This window comes from Humulus lupulus, chromosome 6 (genome assembly GCF_963169125.1).
Source record: "Humulus lupulus chromosome 6, drHumLupu1.1, whole genome shotgun sequence".
In the NCBI taxonomy this organism is placed as follows: Eukaryota; Viridiplantae; Streptophyta; class Magnoliopsida; order Rosales; family Cannabaceae; genus Humulus; species Humulus lupulus.
Window position 1 is genome coordinate 22417338 of NC_084798.1, and position 16112 is coordinate 22433449.

General features: G+C 37.1%; 2 protein-coding genes across 2 annotated transcripts; one reads left to right on the forward strand and one right to left on the reverse strand.

Annotated features, from left to right (window-relative positions):
- The first annotated feature begins 2588 nt into the window (after window positions 1–2588).
- Window positions 2589–3707, forward strand: LOC133784829 (uncharacterized). Its single transcript, XM_062224100.1, has 2 exons — window positions 2589–3004; window positions 3056–3707. The coding sequence occupies exons 1-2, from the start codon at window positions 2589–2591 to the stop codon at window positions 3705–3707; spliced, it is 1068 nt and encodes a 355-aa protein (XP_062080084.1).
- A 1968-nt stretch (window positions 3708–5675) lies between these two features.
- Window positions 5676–7903, reverse strand: LOC133784830 (uncharacterized). The gene is made up of 3 exons (XM_062224101.1): window positions 7331–7903; window positions 6680–6922; window positions 5676–6596 (listed from the first exon to the last, which is right to left on the reverse strand). The coding sequence occupies exons 1-3, from the start codon at window positions 7901–7903 to the stop codon at window positions 5676–5678; spliced, it is 1737 nt and encodes a 578-aa protein (XP_062080085.1).
- Window positions 7904–16112: the final 8209 nt, after the last annotated feature.

A 16112-nucleotide genomic window follows, 5' to 3' on the forward strand; every position in this document is an offset into this window, starting at 1 on the left:
TCCAATTAACAATAATTTAAAATACTATAGTAATTGATACTTCAATATGCATAGACAAGCATACAACCAAAACATTTGGCTGGCTGTGTTGTTTTTTTTTTATGCATATATAAGCAGTGTACTTCTTATTTAGGAATGTATTTAGTAGGTTGTCTTTTATTTTATTTTTTTAAGAAATATATATATACATATATGGGTGCATTCTTAATGGTTACTACCCATAGATGGTTACTTTAATATTAACCATTGGATTAAGATCAATGGTTCATATTTATAGTTGTTAATTAATATTTCTAAAAATAAATTTTGATTTTTTCAAATTTTTGGAAGGGTTACCTAATGAAAAATGCGTATTTATTATGAAAATATAATATTGTAAACTTTTTCATTTTTCAAATGTATGTCAATTTCTAAATGTAACTAGTGTTTCTCATTGGTTGAAAACACTATTAATTATGGCAAAAAAAAACTAAATTCCAAATTAATATAGAAAAAAATATATTTACATGTTGGTGACTTGCTATACCAAGTCACTATGTTGTCACATCATCATAATTGTTAGTACCCATCTATAGCTAGTAACCATTCAGAAGTCTTCCATATATATATATATATAATATGTAAGCAAGGTGCCTTTTTTATATATATATACATAGGTTGAATGAGTACATGCATGTATGTGAGCATACTATATGTATATATAGCTTGCAACTCTTTTTTTTTCAAATATATTTCAACGTACGTGTGTATATATATATATTTATTAGTATACACATATATACGTATAGGTACGTGGACCATATATATATGAATCATTGTCAAAATATGAGTATTTGAATACTTTTTAAATTTAAACATATGATATATAATTATCTTCAAAATGTGATTATTTGAATACTTTAATTTAAAAATTCAAATATATGATACTAAAATAGAGGTATGTTCAAAACACTAGAATTTGGATATTTTTTTTAAAATTTAAATATGTGATACTAACATAGAAATATCTTCAAACTATGCAAGCTATATATAAATAATATATATGCATATATACTGAAAGAAGGCTGATTTTTAAAAAAAAAAAACGTAATATATATAAATTGTTTATGTACCATTAACTGCATCTATAGCCAGACTAACTAAAGCATGATATAATAGAAGTTAAATATTAAGATAAGATCAAATTAATTAACACGTGAACACGTGTACAGTTGGAGAACATTAATTAACTGAACAAGTTAATATTCGTATCTGAAGAAAAAAAAATCTATACATAAGTAACTATATATACATGTATATATGCATACACATATATATATTTATATAACATTTTAATTTTCAAAAAGAAGTTATGTAACTAACAAAAAAAATCTATATATAAGTAGACTATATATACACACACACGTATATATGCTAAAGAATAATCACTTTTACTTTATATATATATATATATATATTTAACATTTTAATTTTCAAGAACAAGTTAAAGTAACTAAAAAAATCTATAAATAAGTACACTATACATATATACACGTATAGATGGTGAATTCTTTTTCAAACATATTTATAATATATATATATAAATATATAATTTTATATGGTTGTACATATGTAAAAAAAAAAAATTAAAATGCAGTATTTTTTTAATATCTACATAAGTTGTATATTTATATACAAGCTAAAAAAAATCACATTTTCTTGTTCCTAAAGAAATTCTAGCCTTCCTATTATAAATCTACTTTCTTAGCCCCTTTTTCGATAAAAACATCATGTTTCTTGTTCTTACTTTTCTGTCATAGGCCACTCTCTGTTCTCTTTTTTTTTTTTTTAAAACAAAACTCAGGTACCATTTACTCTCAAGTGCATATGCATATTATATATACTTGTTGTATGTGTGTATATGCATGTATGTGGAAACTTTTGTAATGTTGTTTTTTTTAATCGTCTATACACTTATATTATATTAGGTGCACACATATTTATTTTATGCAACATATGTGATAGGTATATAGGCTCTTCAATGATAATGTTTTATATATATATATATATATAGTCAGATGTGTAATAACATGATATATATTTGACGAAAAACAATCAATACCTAAATGATGCGATTTTTCATAGTTAGAATGATGAGTATGGACAAATCTAACTTATATATAGATGCTCATGTGTAAGTATTGTATGTCATGTATCTCGTATGTATATGTGTTATGCAAGATTTAAATATTGCTTCTACATATTATTATTACCTGGGTATGTATCCAAGCTTGAAAATGTCTTATGTTCTCCATTATTTTTATTTTTTTTGTGGGACAATTTGTGGATTGTTTCAACTTGTGTAATTTATGCATGTCGCTCTTTTGATATTTTCATCCTATTGTTAAGAGTTTCTCAAGTTTCCTTCTCTTGTGTGTGTGTTTGTCAGCTTCATGGGTTGTAAAAGGAAAGTTTCCTCTTGTCATAATAGCCAGGAAAATATGTTATTTTCATAATCCTCATGCGAATCTCTTCGGAATAAAACGTTTCCTCATATCCGCGAAGGAGATGGAGTTTACCTTTATCCAGATTCAACAAATGATCGCATGATGCCTAATAATGATACTCCATTACATCGTCGTTTCTTGGGGGATGAATTAGACGTTGAATATCGAGCCCGTCCTGGGTTATTTGTTAAGTGGAAGGAGTGGAATGCTTCTATTTCCACACGCTTTTATGCCGTTTTGAAATTAGTTAAGATTTTATCTTCCATGTGGTTATCTTCTGGCCTCGAAGTGTACCGCAATATTCCTAGCTTAAATCAATTGGTATCGCGCTGGTGCCCCACAACCCATACTTTTTTAACGAACTGGGGGGAGTTTTCTATAACGTTGGAGGACGTTTACACACTTCTTTTCTTGCCCATCTGTGGTACTGCTTCTATCATTGCCCCATTATCAGATGAAGAGAAATCTCTGATGTCGTCCTTGAAGGCGCCTGTTGAATCTCTAAAAAAGAATAAGAAGTAGTTTGACCTTCCTGATTGGATAAGACACTTTCATAAAGAAGATGGTAGGGATCTTGTAGAGTTGGCAGCAAGCATCGCTTTGTGGCTAAGTACGTATGTTTTTCATCCAAAAAATCCTAGGACAGTTCAAAGTGATGTATTCTCTTTAGCTTGTAAACTTGCATGTGGGCAACAAATCCCTTTAGGTGCTCTCTACCTAGGAACATTATACCATAACTTAGACTCCCTAGTTCTTGAAGTAAATTCAAAGGGTACAAATATGGCCAGTACGGTCGATGCATGCTTTCTTCAAATGTTTATTTGGGAGCGTTTCACAAAGCTTTCCCCACCGCGTAAGTGTTTGAATAGTGATAACCCTCGTCCTTGGTCATGGGCTCGTTCTCGCCCGAAGAAGTCAGTAAAATTGTGTGACATTATTGACAATGTTTCAGAATTTACCTTTCGTCCGTACCTTACCAACACATATATTTATTTCACTTTGGACTTGTACCCTGGGGGCGTAGCATCATTGACGGAAGATGTTTGTTTATCTTTAGATATTTCCCCCGGAGGTATAGGCTTCTGGTTTGCTATATGTCTACCTCGTCACATATTATATTTCCTCGATAATGCTAAATCAGCATCTTGGTCATTTACTGTATATCGTCCTGGTCATGTGGCTAGACAATTTAGTTTTGACCAACATGTTCCTCATCATTGAAAGGTGGGGGACTTAGAAAAATTTAATAATTCATGCTTGTTAAACTACCTTCAGTCTTCGAAACGCTCTCGTACTTTATTCTGCCTTCCTTGTAAAATGAGGCATGGTGGGGTATCTTCAAAATTTGTTGACTTATGGCTAAACGAACTCGAGAATCACTCATTGGAACATGTCTTAGTTCACGCTAATGTCCATACCCAATATGTAGGGCTTACTGCTGGCTGGAATACTATTCTATCGTCCATGGACCCTCAAGAAGTAGTGCCTTCATCATCCATTGATCTTGGTATATTGGTTGAATAATGCAACATTATTGATTTTAATCACTGTTTCGTGCATTGGCTCACGTGCTCATAATATTTCAGGTCGTGACAACCTGGGGGAGGCAACTGGTGAAGATGAGATTAATCGGTCCAATATTGTTTTCCCTTGTGTCGTTAGGCCTTCTGAAGTTCAAGGAGCTACTAAATCTCGCTTCCCCCATACATTAGTGGTGATAATGATAACATCACGACCCAGGTGCGTGCTCTTGATCTATCAGTTCTTGAGTCATGACATATATATATATTTATTTGCTCTCCATTTTCTTGTAGGCCACTATAGCCTGCGTTACTTCAACCCTTCATTGTAGTTCCAGAGAGGACATCAACGTAGTTGGGACTGTTATGGCGCCTGGTATGTCGACTTTTCCTTCTTGAAAATGAGAAAAGTATTCACGTTATCCCTTTGAAGTTTGCTAACAGCTTACCACTTTGTTTTCTTTCAACTTCTTTTCATACTTCATCGATGGTACGAATCTTTTTATACCCATGCTACATATATTTATATACAAAATGCATATAAATTTCCTACTTTGTTCTCTTTCGCAGTCGACGGAGTTTCAGGATTTCACTAGAGCTTTTGATCCTTTATCTCAACTCCAGACCATCACTTCAAGTAACATAGCGCCAAGGACTGATGTTGGCCAAAATATTCAAGAGACGCGTTCATCAGTTTCTTTCACTAACCTCCTCACTATAGACCTTATTGAAGAAGAATCGAGGAGAAATCTTATTTTAACGGAATAGATGGACACAGTTGCGCTTCGCTTACACCATCTTGAACCTCAAGCATCACAATTTTATTCACTATATTCAGCTTTGGACAAAGATTTCACGCATCATTTCAAAGACAATTCTTCCTTTAAAAAATTGCACTTTATTTCCTTAGCCTTGATCACACTGCCGTTACTTCAAATGAAACATGAAATTTCTGAAGACTATTGTTTTCGAATGTTAGAGCAATGGGAGGTAGCGTGCTTATCTCTTCCTTTTAAACCTCTTATATTGAGGAAGCTAGTGGAGTCCTACAATGAGGTTGTCCATTCTTCCATCGACCATCGCCATATATTTGAGGAACTTGCTAGCGCACGAGAAGCACGCGATGCCAAAATCAAGAAGATTGAGCAGTTGTCTAAAGAGGTAGAAGAACTAGATGGCAAAGTAGCAATTTTATCGCAACAATACCAAGAACATGGATCTTCTTTGAGCATTTGGTCATATGCTGCTTGATATCATGCTAGTTTTTTTTTTTATATACGTATACTCTTATTTGTTAATTTATTCATTTTAAGCACACTAATTATTGCTAGCTCTTTGTATATACCTATTTTTAATGTCATTGATAGTTTTTGTGTTTTATGTTTGTATGCATACATATGTGCTAACAACCTTTGTATTTTGTAATCTAAAAAAAAATAAAATTATTCTTTTGCATATATTTATGCATACATACATCTATATATATATAGATGTTTAGACTTTACTTGTCTTGTATGTATACTTTTTACAAGTGTACATGTATGTTTTTTGGCAATTTATAACCACCTCATGTTTGGATACTTGGTAAAGCGACAATCTTGTTTCACATGTTCGTGAAATATATAAAAAAAAAAAAAATTGTATGAATCACACATTTTATTGCTTGTAGTTAAGATCTTGTATCGTAATAAGAAAAGTATTTTTTCACATACTTGATATTTGTAGGAGGAAGTGTCGATCCAATGTTAGGATTTAGGAGAATGCAGTAGCCACTATCTTTAATTTCTTCAATAACATAGGGCCCTTCCCAATTTGGCACAAATTTTGTTGTGTGCATACCTCTCATCACATGATCTGTAGCTTTTAGGACTAGTTCCCCTTTTTGAAATATCCTTGGACGTACTAGTTTATCATAGGCTCGAGCCATACGTCGTTGATATTGTAGTAGGTTATCTTTGGCTTTCTCCCTTCGTTCATCCACCAATTCCAATTCTTCTAGCCTTGCTTGATGCACATCCATTCTTGCTGCCATGGCCAACTTGGCAAAAGGTACAGCTATCTCTGCAGGTAGTACTGCTTTTGACCCATATACCAAGGAGAATGGTGTAAATCCTGTCGATCCCTGTTTTGAAGTGCGATAAGTCCATAGAGCCAGAGGGACAAATTCATGCCAGATTGTGGGACTATCATGTACCATACGACTTAAAACTCGTAATAGTAACTTGTTAAAAGCTTCAGCAATACCATTCCCTTGTGGGTAGTGCCTAGTTGACTTTCCATGAGAAATTTTATAATCTTCTAATAACTTCTTCGTTGCTTTTCTTGTAAAAGGTGTAGCATTATCTGACAAAATTCTTTTTGGTATTCCAAATCGACAAATAATGTATTCTAGAATAAAGTTGCCACAGTTTCTGTAGAGGTCTTTTTCAATGGGATTGCTTCTGCCCATTTTGTGAAACATTCTGTTGCTGCTAAGATCCAAATTCTTCCTTGAGAAGGTGGTGAAATCAGACCTATGAGATCCATGGCTCAAGTGTGCCAAGGAGTAGTCACAGATTGTAGAGAGATTGCTGGAGCATGTATTTTGTTCCTGAAAATTTGACATTTTTGGCATTCTCTTGCAAACTTCATGGCATCCATCTCCATGGTTGGCCAATAGTACCCTATACGAACCACTTCTTCATACAACTTTCGTCCTCCTTGATGTTCACGGCAATCCCCATGGTGGATTTCTTTCATAACTTCCTCTGCTTCTTCATTGCTAATGCAACGCAATAACTTCCCATTGAATCCTTTACGATAAAGGTCATTATTGTCTTTTAAACAATATTTGCTTATACGTCTTAGTAACTTTTCCTTTTCTTTCTTATCACATGGAGTCACTTTATCTTGAAAATACTCTTGGTACGGCCTCCTCTAGTCATCAATTTCAGTGATGAAGATCACCTCAGTGCTATTAAATATGAGTTGGCAGTTCGGGCAATTTTTTTGCAAACTTGCAGCATCTTCCTCCATATTTTCCTAGTAGTACCCCGCTCTTTGCAACCTTCATGATAATTTAGGGCCTTCTATCCCACAAGTAATGTCATGAATTTCCTCCATTCCTGAAATAGCTTCTTCTTGCCTTAGACATCTTGCCAATACTCCGTCTAAGGATCGGTGATAAAGTGCATTTTTAATCATAACAAAATGTTGTCTTTCTTTGAAGCTGGTCATTTTTGGTTTGGTAAGTTTATTTACTATTTGTTGCTGCCATTCCTCGAGTTCGAATCCTCTTTTGTATCCCAAAATAACTGAACACTTTTGATTGCTTATTTTGCATACCAAATTTTGAGTTTCAGATACCTCAACCTTAGAAGCCATGGTAGCTAAAGCATCAGCATACCTATTTTGTGTTCGAGGCATGTGTGCAAACTGGCGTTCTTGAAAATTCTTTGCTAACTCTTGGACCATTGCTCGATATATCACCAGTGATGGTTCTTTCACAGAAAATTCTCCTTTGACTTGCTGAATGACGAGCTTAGAGTCTCCCTTAATTACAACTTCTTTTACTTCCATGTTTAGTGCAGCCGTCATACCCAAAATAAGTGCCTCATATTCAGCCTCATTATTAGTACAATCAAAAGACAACTTGTATGCCTGAGTATGATTCTTACCTTCTGGGTTGGTCAATACTATTCCTTCACCTCCCCCATTGGAGGTTGATGACCCATCAAATGTTATTATCCATTTCTTTTGTATTTCGTCATCACAAACCGTAGCTTCAGGTAACCCTCCTGGGATCTCTTTTGGGGTCCAATCTTCGTCATTATTGGATGAATATGTTAGCAAATCAGACAAGGCTTGACTTTTTTGTGCTCTTGGATACATGACACTGATATCGAACTCACTGAGCATTAGTATCTAGCGAGCTATTCTACTAGAAGGTATGGGTTTATTTAGCATGAACTTTATGGGGTCTGCTTTAGTCATTATCATTACTTTATGTGCTACCAGGTAGTGTCGCAATCGTTGAGCTGTGTACACCAAGGCTAGACACTATTTTTCAACATACTGATAATTTATCTCGGCCCCTTTCATTCACCTGCTGAGGTAATACACAAGTTTCTCTTTCCCATCAACCTCTTGTGCTAATAGCGTCCTAATAGATGTTTCGGTAACAGCCAAATATAATAGCAGTGGAACTTCTGGTAGGGATGCTATCATAACCTGAGGGGACGACAATATAGTTTTTATCTTGTCAAATGAGCTTTGTTGTTTTTCTCCCCAGCCAAAGGACACTCCCTTTCGCATTAATGCTTGGAGCGGGCTTGTGAGTTCGGATAAAGCTGGTATGAAACTTCATAGGTATGATACTTTTCCAAGAAAACTTTTCAATTCTTTGGATGATTGTGGTACCCTTATGGCTAATATAGCTTTGGTCTTGTCTCATCAATGCTTATACCATTCTTATGTATGACGAATCCCAAAAATTTCCCTGCATTTACGCCAAAGGCACATTTGAGGGGATTCATCTTGAGCTTGTACTTTCTACATCTTTGGAATGCTTTCTCAATGTCATGAATATGGTCGAACTTGCTCTGTGATTTGATGACAATGTCATCAACATATACCTCAACATTTTCATGTATCATATCATGGAATATTGCTGTCATTGCTCTTTTATATGTGGCGCCGACATTTTTCAAACCAAATGGCATAACAGTGTAGTAAAAGTTTCCAAATGGTGTTCAAAAGGCTGATTTTTCTGCATCTTCTTGAGCCATTTAAATTTGATTATACCAACTAAATCCATCCATAAAAGAGAACATCTCACAGTTTGATGTAGCGCCAATTAGAGTATCAAGGTTCAGCAAAGGAAAGTCATCCTTTGGACAAGCTCTGTTAAGATCCCGATAGTCGACACAAATTCTTATCTTCCCATTCTTCTTCTTTATTGGCACAATGTTAGCCAACCATATTGGATGCTTGCATGTACAAATGAATCCTGCCTTTAGCAATTTTTCAATTTTTGTCTTGATCTGAAGCTGAATTTTAGGCCTATAATTCCTTGGGGTCTGCTTTATAGGCCTGGTCTCTTGTAAGGTACTTAAATTATGTGTAACCAATTTAGGATCTAATCCAGGCATATCTTCATAAGTCCATGCAAAAACGTCTCGATATCTTTATAATAACTCTATTAACTCACCTTGTATTGTTACAGGTAAATCAGCCGAAATGAATACAGGTTTCTTTTCTTCAGGGTTTTTTGCCAAGTTAATCTCTTCCAATTTATTGATCTTATATTTTGGCTCTTTATGTGAGATTGGCTTCTCTTCCATCCTTACGCCATTTTGAAGATGTAATGGGGCCAAGCCACCCTCAATTTTGTCTACAACAGCAATGGTGGGGTCAGGTATTGATGCTGACCCCACACACCGTCATAATCGATACGCCTTTTTTCCATTGGGTAACATGACCTTTTCTACCTTTCTTTCCTTCTTGGGTTTAACAGTTGGAGGCTCACTTATCATATCGTATTCTTTCCATTTTGGTAAGTGCACCCCTCGTGGTCTTGTTACCATTTCCATGTTATTTTCTGAGAGTTCAGTAAAGAACATTGCTTCGGCCATGTAAGCTTCCTCCCTAGTGAATGGTGTTTGGTAGTTGTGATATGAATGTCCTTTCCATGAATATGTGCCTTGATACATTGGTTCAACGCCGATGGCATACAATTGAGTGTGTGAATCCATTGCCTCCCGAGTAAGAGATGATATGATGTATCTGCTTCTATCATATGAAACCGAGTGGGACTTCTTATTGGTCTCACTTCTAGCTTGACAGTAACATATCCCATTGTTTTTACTGGCTTTGCAGCAAAGCCAGTTAGTGTGATTGTTTGCGAAACAAGCCTTCCTTTTACTATTTTCATGGTAGAGTAGATCCTTATTGGCATAAGATTTACTGAAGCCCCATTATCTACCAAGGCGCGTTTAAGTTTTAGTCCGTTAACCTTGGCCTCAACATATAGTGGACGATTGTGAAGAAATGGAGATGTTTGTATGTCAGCACTAGTAAAAATGATTGCTCCTTTAGACTTTTTATTAATATTTTGTATCAGGTGTCCTACTACATAACACGAAGGACCATGACGTTGAGCGATTTGAACTAATGCTTCTGTGGCCTCTTTTTTTTTTTTGCATCTTGCCCAAACTCTAAGCAATCGAAGAAATTTTGAAATAACTTAGTTTGTAGTAATGGTTCAACCATGTTTTTGTACTCACGTGTGTTAGAAGGCTCTTCTTCGACTTCTTCAATAAGTATGTCTTGAGATATCCCTGTGAGGATGAGAGGAGATTCCTCTGTGCATGTCATACCAGTTCCTCCATTTTGGTGTTGGGGAAATGGTCTTTGTTCCACTATATTTGGATCTATGATGATTTCCCCTTTTTCTAGTCGCTCATGGAAAATCTTTCTAAGAGTATAACATCTCATTATTGGATGATTAATTTTTCGATGATAATGACAATATAAGTCATGTTGTTTTTCTTCTAGTGTAGGCAAATTTGCAATGAATGGCAAGGTTACTTCCCCATCTCGAATCCATAATTCTAACAAACTGCAAACTCTTTCTTTGTTGCAAGGAAATTCTGGCGGTTTATTATTTTGCCTGGTTCTTTTGCGTGCCTCAAAATCTTGTCTTCCTTGAGCTAGTGCTATGTCAACACTGCGTTTTGCTCCCTTCCATGAACGATGTGCTTGATCTTTGGTGTTTGTTGGTTTGGCAAGGCGAGATATAATGGCTTCAGTATTTCTTGACTTGGCAATAAGTTCTGCAAAATAATAGATAGCATGATTCTCAATATGCAAACGGTACTCATTAAGCATTCCTTTGATGCACATCTTAACCAGATCTTTTTGGGCATAGTTTCGGCACAATCAAGGGCCTTTTCTTGGAATTTTTGCGCATATTCAATAAATCTTTCTCCTATGTTTTGTCTTTCTCCTGAGAGATCAGCTATACTCCATTTATCTTCAATCATAATGAATTTGGCACAAAATTGAGAGACTAAATCATCCCAACTTCGTATACTTCCTGGTGGTAGGCTCGCATACCAAGAATAAGCCCGATCAGTGAGAGACTTTAAAAATTCCCAGATCCTTAGTTCGAAATCATGTGCATAGAGCCCTAGATCATCAATGAACTGAATAACATGTTCTTTGGCATTGCCAAATTTTCCATTATATTTTCGAAATGTTGGGCTCATGTAGCCCTGAGGATATGGTTTCACCGCTACTTCCATAGGGTACGATGGATGAAAATCAATGGAAGTTACTATCGATGATGCTTTACCTCTTTCATCCTTAAGAAGGCCGATTAGCTCATCCTTTGTAACGAATTCAGAGATAGATCGTGTCTCTTCACCAATTCTTTCAGCAATTTCAAATGTTTTATTGCCTCTTGCATTGTCGGGTGTTGTTTGGATACGCAGTTCAGTAACGTTTATATGCCTCACTGGAGACCCATTTTTCTCACGCTCATCTGGTAGGCCAATTATGTCGGCAATAGCTTCTTGGTGTGTTTGTGGTAAAAGGGTACTTAGTAATTGCATCATACCATCTTGAGCCCTCTGAAGTTTTTTTAGTCTTGCCAGCACAACGTTGTCTGTATTCGTTGCATTAGTATTGTTGGTGTTGTTGTCATTTCGTAACTCTAATTGATTCTGAGTTTCATGCTCACGGATGTCCATAGAGGAAGACATTTGAATTCAAACAAGAGAACAAACTTGAATACCCTGCCTTGATTTAGATATAAGTAGATTAATAATCTCCCCAGCGGAGTCGCCAAAATGTTTAGGGGTTCTAGCTGAACATTTAATAATAATATAAATAATATAATAAACTATCGATGATATGTGCTAAGGACGAATAAATAAAAATAAAAAATTAAACAACACACATTTACGTGGTTCAGCAATATATGTATGATTATTGCCTACATCCACGGTAGCAAGAATTGTCTTCTTATTATTAATAGAAGATTACAACAAAGGAAGCATAGCCCATCATCTTTATCGCTTAAAGAGCTTATAGAGATTTGTGGTATAAATTGCTTTTTGTATCTTAGGACGTTTATTTTGCTAAATATAGCTAGCTTGTAGTAATTTTGTAGTAAGATGGATTATGCAAGGTTGGAAACATATATGAATTTGTAGCGAGCTAGGTTATGCAAGGTTGGAAAATGTATATATATATAAATATATATATACATTTTGGTAGCTAGATTATGCAAGATTGGAAATATATTGGTAATAGAGTTTGTAGTCAGGCTTGTGCAAGGTTGGAAATATATCTATATGGGTTAGGGTGAGAAGGCATGATATAGGTTATGATGATTATTTACCCAAAAACGACTGTTGATGATGTGGCAAGGATTTCTCATACGTGGTTGACACGTGGCAGAGTCGAAACAAAGGGGTGTTGTTCGATTATCGACCAGCTACCCGTTGCTTCGTCAAACCTCACGATTAGATGCGACTAGGCTGGTCGTAGGCTTCGGTTTATTTCCTTAAAATATTGTAATCTTATAATAACTACGTTGATTATTTCCTCTTTATTGCCTTGATACACGAATATTAAGGATAGTTAAGGCCTATTGGCCCATATAAGCCCCATTGAGCCTATAAATATGCAGGAGAGAGCTCAAGGAGGGGACTTTTGACTTTTGAATATTTCTTCTGATTACTAAGAGAAAGAGCATACAGTGCGATTATCCTCCAAATAGTTGTATTTCCCCTAAGGCTTGTGAAACTCAAGAACCCTAGTTTTTTTATCACGGCATTGGGATTCAATATTAATAATAACACTAAGTGGACGTAGGTCATTACTATTCATTGGGGCTGAACCACTATAAATCGTTTGTGTCTGTTCTTTACCATTAGATTCTTTTCTTGATTATCATCTCATTTCTTGTCGTATTTTTGACTCCGTGTCGTTGGCCAAATCACTGGTCAACAATGATCAACCTAGTCTGTTTGATAAATGTTGGCTTAGGCTAAGAAGAGCTAGTTTATGGAGAGGCACGCTAATGATAAGTGTTGATCTTATCTTCCTTTCTTTATGTCCTTCGTTGCTTATGTTGGCCGTCATTTTATAGACCAGGGCTGCTTGCTAGAGAAGCTAAAATGTAACTTGTAAGAAAAGGCTAGAATGCAACACGTAGCTTGCAAGAGAAGGTTAACATGTCACACATGTTATCTGCCAATGCTTGTTTGTTTTTGTAAGCTTCCTTCATGGCATTCTTGTAATAAAAGTTATGTATTATGGGCATTCTCATTATTGCACAATTCCCTTTTTAACCTTATCTATTATTTTATGCTTCAACAATATGTTTGGTCCAAAAAGTAACCAAATGATCTTATCCCATATTTTGGCTATGGGTTGTATATGAGATGAGATCACTTAAGTATATGAATGAACCACTTGGGGTACCTATAAAAAGACATTTTGACCCTTAAGTCAGCAAGGATCCTACAAGATTAGAAAGATTTATCTTGATTGATCCACATCGTTAACAAATAAGTGATAATACAATTCAAATAACAGAGTTCTACCTAACATCCGATCATTCCCAAACTTTGAGGGTCTGGCAAGAACAACCTTTAATAGGGTTGGGTGAGGTTTAATCTTCAAGCAATACGATCATCTTCCCCGCAACACTTTCTGATACTGCCCAGAAATGGTTCTTTAAGTTCCCTCCTGCTAGTATAGTATCCTGGGAGATGTTCGTGAAGGAATTCTACGAACAATTCTATGCGGGTCGCGTACACCCCACAGAGGCCAACCAGCTGGTCGAGATAAGCCATAATGAGGGAGAGCCATTGAAGGAGTATGTCCAGCACTTTATGCGAGCAGCGGCTGGAACCAAGACAGTGGGCAACGAAGGAAAAATGATGGCCCTAACTGTTGGGGTTAGACACCATTCTCCCCTCTGGAGTAGTCTAAGAAAGAATGGGGTAAAGAGTACCCAGGATTTTTTGGATCGAGCTAATCGATATATCAAGCTCGAGGACGCGATTTCCAACGAAGGGAAATAGCCCATGAAAGACAAGGGGCCAAAGGAAGAACCCGCCAAGGCCGCCAACGGGTCGGAGAAACCCAATGGCGATGGCAAGGGCATCGGGAACGGAAATGGCAGAAATGGTGGAAAGCGGGTGAGCAATGAGCCGTCAGCATTTGAGAATAAGCGCCCCAAAGGAAATAGATACGAGCTGAGATTCACCAACTACATGGCCCTTGTCGAAAGTTGAGCAGAGGTCTACTAGGCGACCAGCTCTAATGTTCCTTATAAGCGACCCACACCTATAAGGAAGGATATCTCCAAGAGAGATACAACAAAATTATGTCATTTTCACAACGACTACAGACATGACACCAATGAGTGCAACCAGTTGTAGGAAGAAATTGAGTTCTTGATCAGACAGGGACATCTAAGGAGATATGTGCGGTCATAGGAGGATCTCAGCGAGAGGCTCAAGGTGGCAACGAGCAGGTGCCTGCACGCCAACGCTCGCCACCTTTACAGCCAGCTCCTGTGGCAGGCACGCTACTCACCATCTGTGGTGGCCCACACCTTATAGGAGACATTAGGAAGGCAAGGGAACGTTACACTCGAACCCTATGCCACAACTAGGACATCGAGATGATGAGTGTGGAAGATCAAGCACCAAAGAAGGCTCGAACAGAGGAGGAATTAATAACCTTCTCTGAAAACAATGCCCAGCACGTGCGCTTCCCACACTCCGATCCGCTGGTCACTGACATTGAAATTGCCAACATGATGGTTAAGAGGGTATTGGTTGACATAGGGAGCTCAGTCAACATCCTATACAAGTCTTCACTAGAACGAATGAAATTGTATGTCAAAGACTTGGAGCCATGCAATCAAACCATCTATGGTTTTTCTGGCGAAGGGCTCGCCCCAACTGGGTCGATTAGGCTCCCAGTTAAAGCAGGTACTACACCTACTAACAGGACATTACTCACTACTTTCATAGTAGTTGATTGTCCTTCGACATATAATGTTGTAATTGGGAGGCCAATTTTGGTCAACCTATGAGCCGTTACCTCGGTATGGCACCTGGCCATGAAATTCCCAACTGATGCAGGGATAGGATGCGTGTTGGGAAATCAACGGGAAGTGAGGGAATGCTACAACACCTCGATAACAAAGGCGAAGAAAGGTATATCGAGGGAAGTTGCGAATGGCGGCTGATGTACAAGCCCAATCAGGTGATGATGTCACCAAATAGGGCATTGCCCAAAGTGAGGACGGAGATTTAGATCCTCGCTTTGGGGATTTTGATGAAGAGATAGGACCCATCGAGGACCTTGAAGAGGTCCAACTCGATGAAGAAAATCCGACCAAGGTTGTGAAAGTCGGTAAAAACTTAGAGACAACAACAAAACAAGCACTGGTGGAATTTTTGAAGGAAAACCAGGAAGTCTTTGCCTGTTTTCACAAAGACATGGTCGGAATAGACCCTGCAGTCATCAGCCATGTCCTGAACATAGACAAAAGTTTTCCACCGGTACAACAGAAAAAGAGGTTGCTCGACAAAGATAGGTCAAAGGCCCTAAAAGAAGAAGTCGAGAAGCTGAAGGAGAATGGATTCATCAGGGTAGCGTTTTATCCATCATGGGTCTCTAATCCCATACTAGTTCCCAAGCCGAATGGAAAATGGCGAACATGCGTGGATTTCACAGACCTTAATAAAGCCTGCCCAAAAGATTATTTTCCACTCCCTAGGATCGACCAACTGGTCGATGCCGCTGCAAGGCACGAGATTCTCTCATTCATGGATGCATACTCCGGGTATAATCAGATTAGTATGCATCCTCCTGATGAGGATCACACTAGCTTTCGGACTGACACAGGGCTTTACTGTTACAAAGTAATGCCCTTCAGTTTGAAAAACGCTGGTGCGACTTACTAGTGACTGGTCAACCACATGTTTAAGGAGCTGATCGGCACAAACATGGAGGTATATGTCGATGACATGCTGGTTAACTCAAAGAAGGTAGAAGGGCCTATAGGGGATTTGCAAGAATGCTTCAACATCTTGAA